Source organism: Alternaria arborescens (assembly GCF_004154835.1).
Source record: "Alternaria arborescens strain FERA 675 chromosome Unknown contig_25, whole genome shotgun sequence".
Classification (NCBI taxonomy): Eukaryota; Fungi; Ascomycota; class Dothideomycetes; order Pleosporales; family Pleosporaceae; genus Alternaria; species Alternaria arborescens.
In genome coordinates, this window is record NW_021167880.1 from 68,452 (window position 1) to 80,598 (window position 12,147).

The 12,147-nt window shown below is 51.5% G+C and overlaps 5 protein-coding genes across 5 annotated transcripts; 3 read left to right on the plus strand and 2 right to left on the minus strand.

The window, feature by feature from the left end:
* Positions 1 to 422: 422 nt before the first annotated feature.
* On the plus strand, positions 423 to 2,402 carry AA0111_g9111 (hypothetical protein; the record flags this gene model as incomplete). The annotated part of the gene is made up of 3 exons (XM_028655634.1): positions 423 to 951; positions 1,074 to 1,592; positions 1,651 to 2,402. The coding sequence occupies 3 exons, from the start codon at positions 423 to 425 to the stop codon at positions 2,400 to 2,402; spliced, it is 1,800 nt and encodes a 599-aa protein (XP_028503310.1).
* A 478-nt stretch (positions 2,403 to 2,880) lies between these two features.
* On the plus strand, positions 2,881 to 3,516 carry AA0111_g9112 (hypothetical protein; the record flags this gene model as incomplete). The annotated part of the gene is made up of 2 exons (XM_028655635.1): positions 2,881 to 2,929; positions 2,981 to 3,516. The coding sequence occupies 2 exons, from the start codon at positions 2,881 to 2,883 to the stop codon at positions 3,514 to 3,516; spliced, it is 585 nt and encodes a 194-aa protein (XP_028503309.1).
* A 1,742-nt stretch (positions 3,517 to 5,258) lies between these two features.
* AA0111_g9113 (Amino-acid permease) lies at positions 5,259 to 7,130 on the minus strand (the record flags this gene model as incomplete). Its single annotated transcript, XM_028655636.1, has 4 exons — positions 5,259 to 5,513; positions 5,570 to 6,690; positions 6,744 to 6,801; positions 6,855 to 7,130. The coding sequence occupies 4 exons, from the start codon at positions 7,128 to 7,130 to the stop codon at positions 5,259 to 5,261; spliced, it is 1,710 nt and encodes a 569-aa protein (XP_028503308.1).
* Positions 7,131 to 9,551: 2,421 nt separating this feature from the next.
* AA0111_g9114 (hypothetical protein) lies at positions 9,552 to 10,376 on the minus strand (the record flags this gene model as incomplete). Its single annotated transcript, XM_028655637.1, has 1 exon — positions 9,552 to 10,376. The coding sequence occupies one exon, from the start codon at positions 10,374 to 10,376 to the stop codon at positions 9,552 to 9,554; it is 825 nt and encodes a 274-aa protein (XP_028503307.1).
* Positions 10,377 to 11,148: 772 nt separating this feature from the next.
* On the plus strand, positions 11,149 to 11,945 carry AA0111_g9115 (hypothetical protein; the record flags this gene model as incomplete). The annotated part of the gene is made up of 2 exons (XM_028655638.1): positions 11,149 to 11,694; positions 11,757 to 11,945. 2 exons carry the CDS (start codon positions 11,149 to 11,151, stop codon positions 11,943 to 11,945), a joined length of 735 nt encoding a protein of 244 aa, XP_028503306.1.
* Between the last annotated feature and the right edge of the window lie 202 nt (positions 11,946 to 12,147).

Consider the following 12,147-nt stretch of genomic DNA (forward strand, 5'->3'; position numbering starts at 1 on the left):
CGTGATGGTGTTGCAGTGATGTGCAGAATGCGCGGAGCTCTCGGTGTTGTTTTCTTCTGGTGCCCCTCTGGTTCGTTGTTTGTTTTCCGAGTGAGTGGGTTGGGAAGGTCACTTTCGTCGATCATCATCTGCGCTGTTATCGATGGGGACATTCCGCTTAACTCGGCGCTATGTCGGCTGGAACCGGGCGTCCCTGGTCTGTCAGGCGTCCAACCACAATTGACTTACGGTACCCAGCACTGAGCTACTATAATCCGACTAGACACACTAGCCGGCTCAGTTGGCGAGATTGAGAGTCGTTCCCGTGTGCGAGCTGGCCTAAAGTGTGGTACGTGTTGCAACATGGCGGGAAAGATGAGGTATTATCGAGCGAAGATCCCCCCGCCTGGAGGCAACATTAGTTCTGTATTGAAGTCGTCGACATGTTTCCAACCTTTGATGTCCCTCCTCAACACGCGGAGACAATAGGCGCCCGCAAGGCAAGAAAGGCTAGGGAAGATGGCACTTCCAGAAGGTCGTTCTCCGCAACTTCGCAATCTTCAGGGAGCACGCACAGCAGCAAACGCCAAGATGCCCCAAGTCTATCAGACTCAAGATCTGGAGGGAAGACTGGCTTTGGCGGATGGTTTAGCAAAAGCAGTAAGAAGGGCATCCAGGAGATCGCGCCACTGTCAACACACAAGGAGACGCAACGTCAAAAGGAGCCAGCACTTGAGCCAGAGTTAGAACTAGAACTCGATCAAGGACCAGCACCACCGACGGCTCCCTTGGAGACACAGCAGCAAGCACCCGGAAGACCACCGTCACAACGTTCTGAGCAGGCGTCTCGAACTCTCCGCCCACATCATTTTCTGCCGCCGCTGCCAACTCCTCCCCCTTCTATCGGGCTTCCACCAACACCCGTCTCCATGAATATGTCTTCAGGAATGCTAAGCCCTGTTAGTATATCAGGTACGTATAATATCCAAATCTACAGACGGCACGGTTGGAGTAGTTGTCAAAGCTCTGAATAGCTCAGTTGAGCACGGAGCGAGAATGATATTGCACAGGTAGCATGCTTACATGTGGTATAGACAGGAAGTCACAGTACTCTACGATTTCCCGTGCCTCGTCCAACCAATCCAGCGTTACTCATTCCAATAACAGTGTCTTCTCTGGTGCTTCAGGTTACGAGACTACCCTCTCAGAAGATGCTTACGATGAGCCGCGCTCTGCCAGAGCTCCGTTCAGATCTCAACCGGTCTCTCACACGCCTTATTTTGAACCGGTCGAGCGTGGTTCGCGGACCGGCAGCAGACAGAGTAACGAACGTGATCAAAACCTCAAGGTCTCTCAAACGCCCTTTACCCGTGCGTTAGCCAAGATGGAGAGTGCTGGTACTCGCATCATGTCTGCACGCTTGAGTGAGGAATGGGATGGTTTGGACGACGACGAAAGTTACCAAGAGATCATGTTCGAGAAGCGGTTGTGGGCACTGACCGCTTACCAACGCCTAACACAGAATAAACCTCTACAGTCACCCGCTCATGAATTACTGAGCAATAGTCGACCAGCAGATCAGAGGAGAGTTCTTCAAATACATGGCTCCTTAGGTGCGTTCAAATTCATGCTCCAACTGATCTGAGAAGGCTTTAATGCTAACTATTGCAGCGGACGGATGGATGCTCGCAAACCGGTACCCTTCGGTAACAGTATATACACTATCCTCCACGAAAAGCCACCCCGCTACGACGTATCCTGCTCCTTTAAACCACCATTCATTATATACCCCTTCCCTTGCGTCTTCAGCGCCCTTCCCTGATAACTATTTCGATGCCGTTATCTCGCGCACAGCCGCGACCGTTCTTCGAAACGATGATTGGGCGCGATCATTCTTTGACTACATGCGTGTGCTCAAACCAGGAGGACAACTCGAGATGCTTTCAGTAGACGCGCACATGAGCTGCGAGGGACCCAAGCTATCTTCATGGGTTGATGAACATATGTCTTGCAAACTAGAGGCTCATGGTGTGAGCAAGGAAGCGTCTGACACCGTTCTCGACACGATGGAGATAGTTGGGCTCGAGAACATTCGTCGCGCTCGTATCGCATTGCCTGCACATCCACCCAAAGCAGTGGCAAAGGTAGCACCGTCCGCATCACATACCTTTGGTACTACGATACCACCCCCTTCGCCACAGGACACCTTAGACACTACCAAGATGATGGCTTTTCTCGGCCGCCACTTCTATCAAGATCTCTACAGCAGGTTCATGAACATGGATCGGGGTGAAGAGTGGTTCTGGACACACAAGGATCTTCGGGATGAGATCGATCGATACAAGACAAAGATTGTACTTACCATTTCTATTGCGCAAAAGCCTGACAGCATGTGCAACGGACAAAGTTATTTGGAAGACTAGACAATTCACCGAAGCATAGCGACGTCATGTTGCATCAAACACATTATCCTCTTTTGGTATGGTCATTGACATTACTCGGGACGGCAGTCACTAAAGCTGAGAGTGTTGTGAGAGTCAAGCCATCACTCAGCGACATTGTCCGTCGTGGATCTTCACTCATACCGTTTCAAAGCTCTGATCTACCAATGACTATAAGCAGACTTGATGGATACCAGTTGACGAACAACGCAGAATAAGCTAGCTAGCACCAGAACATATCTGCTTGCACTTGCTGTGGTTCGCGTTCCTTCCTTCCTTCCTACGGTTCCGCTTGCAGGACCCACTTTTGCCAGAGCGCAAACACCCTCACCTCTACACCTTTTATAATTCTTCCTCTTCCTAGTCGTACCAGTGACGATTCTCAAGCCAAGTTGACCTACCAGCGGTCCTACTCGTTATACGTATCTCAACGGTCACAAATACCATTAGATATCCTACAATGGCTGCTTCTCAAATCGGTCACGGTCAGCTCGGCAAGATCATAGAGGGTACGTGTAACAACTCAAGCTCGCAGGCGATATAGAACTGACATTGTGTAGATATGGAAGAACTCCTACCTTCTGTATCCATCGATAGGGCAGATTATCGAGCCTATCGCACAACCTATGGCTGTCTGTCCAGCACCTACAAGCGTTCCAATGACTCTAACACTCCAGAGAAGGACTACAAGGAGTTACAAGCGCTTGAAAAGACTCTGCGTCACCGTCTCTCCAGTCTCGATGCTGACAGAGGTCTTCCGCGCAAATTCAAGGGTCCACTCGACGATCTCAAATCAGGTGTCGACGGTGCACTCGAGCGCGGTGTATCCACCGACTTTCTAATTCAAGGTCTGAAAGACGCGTTGGAAGATAAGCCAGACGCTACACCTGCACCGAAGCCCGTGCCGCCGAAGCCCGTGCCGCCGAAGATGGTATCAGAGAAGTGGTTCAAAACAGCGTTAGACGAACTTCGCAACGAGAAAGAGAAGAACCAGAAGCTCAATGAAGAAAACAATCGCATGGCTTTAGAACTCAAACAGTACCAGATGCGCGAGAGGTCGGGTGAGCCGCCTCTGAAAAAACGAAGCATCGGTTAGATTACTAACGAATCAGCCCAAACTGGTAGACGACCTAGCGCAGGCTTCTACTAAGACTACAAATATACCGACTGTTCTACCTATTTTGACGTCAACTGCATCGTTCATGCCATCTGTTCTGCCGTCCATCAGAAGCGAACCCAGGTCGAAAGAGGTCATCAATAAGAAGACAAAGAACAGGGAAGGAAGTCGATTTTTGGATCTCAAAGGTACTGATCCTTTTATCGCCGGATGACAGAAGACTGACATTGATCAGGGGTGTCGTAACATCAAGTAGAAGGCGAATGGAAAGATTTTAGATCCGAAGCCTAGCAGTACGCCAGGCGGAGAATGCACTCTGGAAGCACGCAGACTATGATGGATATTTTGTGCGCGGTCAAGCATTCTAGCGCAGCCTTTGTGACTGTCTCACATTATTTGAATAGTAACGACTTAAATCTTGATTTACTCCAATGAATGTCACCGTACAACGTACTTTGCTAAGAGAGATTGTGGGCTTCATTGAACCCATCACCATATTTACATCGTGCGGAATGACTCTCAATGTAAACCGCAACATCACGAGCAACGTTTTGCAATCAACCTATGACATACGAATTTCGCGAAGAATCTCACCCAGATAGCGTCGATTCTGCTTCCTACTCAACGCATCGCGTCCTATGCGATTCTCAGTGGAAAGTCAGGCGAGTTCGTATCTTTCCCAGGGTCTCCACGAAGTTCAAGCACAACACGCCCGAATGATGTGCATCCATCTCACAAACTTCGCTTCCGGGCAGTCGCATGGCGAACAAGGTTGAGCAGCATGGATCGCAACACGCCCTAATTGAGCTAGATTCGAGCCTGGGACCAGAAATCAAAACGTACACGCAACCAGCAGGACCTCTCAATCCACGCGTCCAGTCTGAAGCCTGCTTTGAGCAAAGAGCAACAACAGGTCGTCAGTCTTATTGTAGCTGGCCACAATGTTTTCTACACGGGATCTATGGGTTCCGGGAAGTTACCCATTCTGCGGGCTTTTGTCAAAACGCTGCGAGAAGACAACAAGAGAGAGTGTTATTTAACCACCAATGAACCTCGATGCTTTGAACTGCAATGACATTACGTTCTGCTATGGTACAAGTTTCCATATCTTGGTGCACGTGGTTGACGCCTGCCTCGCCATATCTTACGCTGGCTAGATAGTGCCCGACGTAAAGGAGAACCTAGACATGCTAAGAAAAGATGCTTATGCGAAACAAATTTGGAATCGGGTGGATAATATGGATATCTTCATGGGAAAATTGGCATGTACGAAAGCAATTTCTTTGCTCGGTTAAATAGAGTGAAGGAAGAGGCAAGGAAGTCGGAAGTTAAGATGTGTTCTAGAGCTCGCTTACGCATGTACTTACTGCAATGACTAGTGAAAAGCCTGGGGTGTCGTGTTTGAGTCCGTATCTCTATAGTAGAGAGAATTTATTCCTGTTTCTTATGGGCTCCGTGGTTGATTAATCCAGGCATAGTAAGAAACTAGAATGGCATAGAGAAAACCCATCGGTCAAAACAATGCGAAGGTCACATAATCACCAAAGATAGAAGGACAAGAGAAGTATTGAAGGAAGGGGTATATGAACATTCAAGGTCACCTTTCTAGAAGGCGAACATTAAGTATCAATCTACGATGAATAACATCATCAATTGATGACCAACTCGAAAACATTTGGTAAGTGCAACAAACCACGTACTAAACATATAGGAATATATGCTTAGAAGATGCGGTTGAAGAAACGCTTCCACGCAGGCCAGGTGGCGATCTCGGCGCGCTCCCTGTTAATAAGGTCCCAGTCGAGTTCACGACGGCCAGTGTCAACGTCCATCTGAGCGGTGCGGAGCCATCCCTCACGCTTCCAGAAGTATCCAGCAATCCAGAAAGCAGCAACGACGAAGACAGCGAGGTAAGCTGAAAAGAAATCGGTCGCGGTACCAAGCCTCTTGCCAATGGGCGACACGGCAGTGTAGAACTAAACCCATTGTTAGCATAATTGTTTACATGAACGTTCAAGAGAAAGAATCTTACCTGAGCAATGAGGACAACGATAATGATGCCAATGCCAATCCAGGAGCCAACAACACCACCAGCAGCCTTGAATGGGATCTCATCCAAGGTGTGCCCGTGATAAGCCCAAGCCTTGCGGAAGCGGATATGAGCGAGGCAGATGGAGCCCCAAGTGAAGAGAGCAGCAAGACCGGACAGAGCAACGAACCAGTTGAAGACGGTCTCACCAGTAGAGGCCAAGTTCATGTAGGCAAGAGGACCCCACATGAGAATGAAGGCAACAGAGTACAGAGGGCGTCCGGCCCGGTCGATGTAGGTGAAGCACTTGGGAGCGTAACCCTGGTTGGCGAGGGCAGTGAGGGTTCGAGAACCACCGTATACACCAGAGACACCGATGGAGATAACGGAGATGAGAATGACAACGTTCATGAAACTGTCAAATCCAATCAATCCAGCGTTCTTGCCAGCAATGACGAAGGGCGACGTGTTGGCGTCGGAAGAGGAGCCCATCAGACGCTTGTCGTCGGAGGGAACAAGAAGTCCGACAAAGGTGAGACCGAGGATGTAGAACAAGGTGATTCGCCAGAAGACCTGACGAATAGCACCAGGAAGGGACTTCAGAGGGTTCTTAGTCTCAGCGGCAGCGAGACCAACAAGTTCGGTACCCGAGAAGGAGAAAGCGGCGGTGACGAAGACAGTACAGAAACCCTTGAAGCCGTTGTTGAAAGCGCCCGGGTTGTACCAATTACGAGCTCCCCAGTATTCAGAGTACATACCATTGCTGGGACCTCCTCCGAGGACCAAGACCAAGGCAATGATCATGAAGACGACGGTGGCACCCAGCTTGATACAAGACGACCAGAATTCTTCTTCGGCATATCCCAGGGTGCCCCAGATGTTGATTAACACAATGAAGACCCAGAATATCGTAATGAAGACTGCAACGTTTGTTTCTTTAGCGCCCTCCCAATAATGGATTGTTAGACCGGCGACGAGAAGCTCAAGAGGTAAGACAATAGCCCATTGAAAGACGTAGTTCCAGCCCATGGCGAAACCCCAGGAAGGATCAATGAAGCGAGTGGAGTAGGTGTAGAAACCACCGGAGACAGGGTACATAACAGCGAGTTCACCAAGAGCGTAAACTACGAAGAGTCAGTTCTGTTTGAATATACAGAGACGTGAAGCGTTTACTTACCGACGTTGAAGATCATGACACCCATGATTGAGAAATCAATCAGGACTGAGGCAGGACCCTGTAGAAGCTGTCAGTTGATATTCAAAGATATTGGAAACATGTACAACTTACACCTTTGGACAGAGCACCACCGGAACCAACGAAGAAACCAGCACCGATAGAACCACCGATGGCGATCATGTGAAGATGGCGCGTCTTCATGGACTTGTCGAGCTCAATCAAACCGCCCTCGTGGGGACGACGCTGGAAGGACTTCATGTTCAGACCGTTGCGGGTCATGAAGTCCTCACCCTCACGCCAGTCAGCAACATCTTCGCTCTGACTCTCAATGGTCGGGTGAGGGACGCTGGTCTTCTCATCAGGGGGGAGAGCCTTCTCGTGGTCCATGATGGGCGGTAGGACAGGTCAGTGCTGGGGATGGGAAAGACTGGTGAAGACGAGAGAGACCCTGGGAGCGGCTGCTCTTATGGAGATATGGATCAGCGGGAGGGGGAGGCAATTGACATTTATCCAGTCCAGGTTGGAGATGGTCCTCACGGAACAGGCGACAGGGACCCTCGTCGATTGATGCACAAGGCGCACGAGCCGGGAGCTTGGCATCGCTCTTGGCATCCCTCCATTACAGTGAAGGGCCAGGCGGACGACTGATAGGCTGGCGTCGTGTTTGGTTGGCTGGTTGCACACGACCAGGACAAGCGTTGGCCGCAAGCGGATAGTGCTAACAGGGTCGGTGAATTGGCGCCCCGCGGTGGGTCTTGGGAGTAGCTTGGGACCTCCCCGCTACAGCAAATCGACCGGTGGCGTATGGGGCTTGGCGCGAGCTTCGAGGGGGCCCTTGGTGTCGTTTGGTCAGACCGGGTCGCTGGGCGGAGATTGGGCCCAAAGAGGACTGATAACAAGTGTGCGAGTGAAGGCGAGGTACGAGTTTAGCAACGTTCTAGCACAATTTCTAGAACGCTGATTGCAGCGCTGGGCTCCCTTGGCGACCGCGGTTTTCTTCGGATCCAACGCCGCTTTCCTTGCCAGCTGCCTCTATTGGCGAATCGAGGTTGGTGAAGCGCGACCGTCTTATCTGCAGTCGGATGGCCGCGCTTACTTGGTGCAGTCTGGAGAAGCCCCTCACGTGCCCCACGTCCATGTGTACCTGCCTGTCCGGGCCTAGCCCCTCCGCTTCCGTCATCTCCGCTTCGGCTAGCCCGCGACGCGATGCCTCTCCAACAATACTGTTTGTCAACCACTCCATCGGTGGCGCTGCGAGGCGCTGCCATCCTGCCATCGCGAATACCGCGAATAGGCATGGCCAAGCGCTCGTGATTGCGGCGTGAGCTGTGTCATGGGGCGTAATGAGTACGGCAGCATTGCGTTACATTGCCCATCTAAGTGCGCATCCTAGCACGACAATCCCTCGTTCGTTTCAGTTGCCTCGATGATTAGGCCCTTTTGCGCTCCACCAGCCCCCTTCGAGAACAACGTTATCAACGCGTGGGGGACGAGCCTGCTGAATCCTTTGCTTAAGAGGTGCGACGTCGCGCCTGTTTGGCACTTGGTTGCGAACGTACCATCCAACGGCTCCCAGATCCACCGTGCTGATGCCCGAGAAAAACCACAATTTTTGCCCCAGGAATCGCAGCCAATTACGAGTCCCCCGCTCGCTTGCTTCCCCAATGGCCTTAGCTCATATCTTGCCAATTTTGCTTGGAATGTCTTGAATGTCTTGGAACGTCCCACATCGGACCAGTCGACAGGTCTGTCACAACACCATGATCCGTCAGCCTGGCGACTGTATACAGGCCGGCAGGACGAAGGGTCCACCAGAATCCTTTATCTCAATATTGTCAAATTCGAATTGCCAACGTTCGCTTGTCTGCTGTTAGCGCTGCTCCACTGATAAACATCTGTCTGAGCGTCGTATGTTGGGGTGCTTCGATCCGCGTCTGGGACCCCCCCCTAGGATCCACTGTCATCCACCGGCATCCACTTGGACCTGGATTCCAGATAACCTCGTTCCTAACCACGGCCACGGAGAGTGACATTCCTCCCCTGGTAATTCGTCACCGGCGGTAAATGTCACAACGGTATAACCCGTAGTCGCAGTGAAAACCAGCTTGCTGCGTTCTGACCACAGTGTGCCTTGCGCTAGAATTTCTGACCGACTTTCTCGCCGCATAAGCGGCCGTGGCCCCCAGTACGACATGCCGCTCGCACCGAGTTGGCGGTTTTCCCAAACAATACCGCCGAGAGTCCAGGCCTGTATGCGCATGTACACGCCTTTATCACCATGGACCCTGAATCTTGCGGAAACCGATTTCGTCGCAATGAACGTGTTCAACAATGCTCAGCAATCGCGAAGATGGTTCTTCATACTAATGACTCGGGGCCAGTAGCTTATCGAGTTTCCCTTACAGTCACCAACCACAAACTCGTTCAACGGGATGACGAGTTTGTATGTCATTTACACACTAAAAGTATCGCGATTCTATCCCTCAAGATTTCTCCTCTAGACTGGATTGCGCATCGAAGAAATGTGACATCTTTTGAGATTCTTACGTCGATCAACTTCCGAGTGTGCCGCGGATCCAACACACACTCTTCGCTAGCACGATGACATCATGTTGCCACTATCTATCATAGTTCCCTACATGTGCGCCAATGATCACTTGACGTATACGTCACTCGAACTCTGGAAGTTTTCACTCTACTTTGAAATCCATACTGAATTAGAGCTCAGTAACTACCGCGAGGCCCTTGAACATGGCACGCTATTTTCTGGAAATCCATACAGCTTAGAAAACGCTTTACACAACACGGCTACCTTTTTGGCAAAGACGAGTCTCGAAAGACTATGCCTTGAAGCCCAGGTATCCTCATGCGGCCTCCAAATAGTACTATTTCCTTCTCCTCCATGGCTAACCGGCTGTCTCTCCCGCCAACCAGCCGTCCCCAGATGCCTTTTGTCTTCCATCGATCTCCCTCTCCTTTCTTTTTGCCATATGAACGGTCATCCATCTCCTTCTGTCTCTTGAGGAACAGCGATTGGTAGAACTCCAACCTCATCATCTCCCGTATTCTCACCATACTACCAACGCTACCCTTCCTTTCCGCGATATCCCTGACAACATCGTACACGGACACCTTCCTCTTTCGTTCCGGAAAAGGGGGCGGCGTCCGTGGGAACAGAAAGCTCGGGGTCAGGAATGGAGAGGTTACTGGAAGAGGCGAGGCTGGTAACAGGAACGTCGTTCTGGTTGGTGTGGGCGTAGGCGTACGGAGAAATGTCAGTGCCCTTGGTGAAAGCGGACTATCAAACATGGATAGTGGGGACGCAGGAAGAAGGGGTGTCGCCCTAGGGAATAAGTACAGGTGGTTGGTTGAGGACTCTGGTGGTGGAGCGAGATACGGATTCATTGGTGAGTCTGACGAGTCTCGTGAGCGGATAGATGCGAATGGTGACGGTGTATCGGGGTCCCAGTAGGATAAGGCTGGCACTGGGGGAGCTTCATGATCGAACTTGACCGACGTATACATCGACGGGTAGGTCGCACGTCGCGGCGTAGGTGGACGGGGGGCGCGCCATAGAGTTGTTGATGTGGGAGGTATGATGAGGGAGGTTGGTCGGGGGCGGACCGACGGCATAAGCAATAATTGATTGAAGGCAGTTGATGATAGGTTGGTATAGAACAACGGCAGGGCTAGAACGATGTTGCTTTCTCCACGAGCAGCTCAATCGTAGTGCCTTCCTCTTGATATACCTTCCAAGAATCCCACGCAGCATGCGTGGTTTGGCCATTGGACAGAGACATGCTGATGGTCCATACCCGAAGACCGAGACTTGAGGTGCACATCCACGACGATAGCCTGATTGTCTTGCAGATATGTGATATCCTTGGATTCGGAGTTTACGCCAAGTTCACAAGAAAGCTTCTGCACCACGGACGCGCCAAGCACAAGCCCGAGTGCAGGTTCGACAATTGGCGGTCGCCGAGACACAGTCGATAGGGAAACTGCAGCATTATGGTTTTTTCCTCGTTACGACAGTAGGCGATAACAGCACGTACAAAGTCTGAGTCAAGTTCTCCAAGACATGGGTTGTGCGCCGCTCGCAAGGTTTCTATGGAGAAGACGGCGGAACGGATGAGTCAGCAGCATCCGAGCAAGAAGAAGAAATGACGTCTCGCCAACGTTAAGCGCAGACGCGAAATCCTCCGAATTGTGAGCTTGACTAGTTATTGGCATCCTCGCAATACTCAATCAGCAGCGTCATTGCCATCGGCGACTAGAGTGCACAACGCTTCTCCGCAATCGCCAAGGCGCGCAATCTGCAGCTACTGACATCCAACGGGAAGGTTGGCAAACACCTCAGCGACCTCAGCGACGCAGCCCCACCGTCGTCCGAGACACATCCAAGATGCTCACACGAAGTGCACTGTGCCCAGCGAGGGCCTTTGCCAGCCGCTTCCCGCCTGCTATCCTCGCTCCCTCGTCAACTGCCGCCGCGACTTCCTTCTCTACATGCACACGACCAAGCAGGCTCCGGCAACAACAACAACAACAGCGCAGCAGCCGGATTCTCACCTCACGCATCACATTCCCCAGCAGGCCGATAGCACGACACGCATCAACTGCCCCCGCACAGCCCGTCGCCAACAACTCGCCCGGCGCACAACCCCAACTTACATGGAACGCCTTCTTCGCCCTACGCCGCACGCGCCGGAGAATCGGCCAGGCTTGCTCTGGAGTCGGCGCAGTAGGCGTGACATACTTTGGTCTCACCACCATGATCAACAATGGCTACGATGCCACCCTCTCCGCCCAACTCGGTGGGTTTGACCCTTTCATGCTTATGGGACTGAGTACCTTGGGCATGATGGCCGTGGGATGGCTTATTGGGCCTATCTTCGGTAACCAAGTCTTCAATCTGGCTTACAGGGGTGTACTTGGCGAATTTACACGGGTAAGTTGAAATGTTTTTTTTTGTGGCAAGAGTTGGAGATCGAATACTCATCTCCTGTCTAGAAAGATTCCGCCTTCTTCAACCGCATCAAGCGCCACCGCGTCGATCCTACCGCGTCCTCGCTGGCCAACCCACCACCGGATTACTACGGCGAGAAGATTGGTAGCGTTGCTGGATACAGGCGGTGGTTGAAGGACCAGCGTGCCTTCAACCTCAAGACGGGAAGGTACCGCGCAACCAAGGCTTTGTAGGAAGGACCTGGGTATCTTGTTAATCGGAAACAAGACTCCAAGCATCGAATCAGAAGCTCGTCTGACGTAAGATTGCATGAGTTGTAGGGAGAAGCATAGTGTGAATCAGGGATGAACTTTGACTTCAGGATTATATGGGCGGTAGGGTCTGGAGGCGCACGAGTGAGTACTGCTTACGTACTCCTCTGCTTTTCACAAGTGT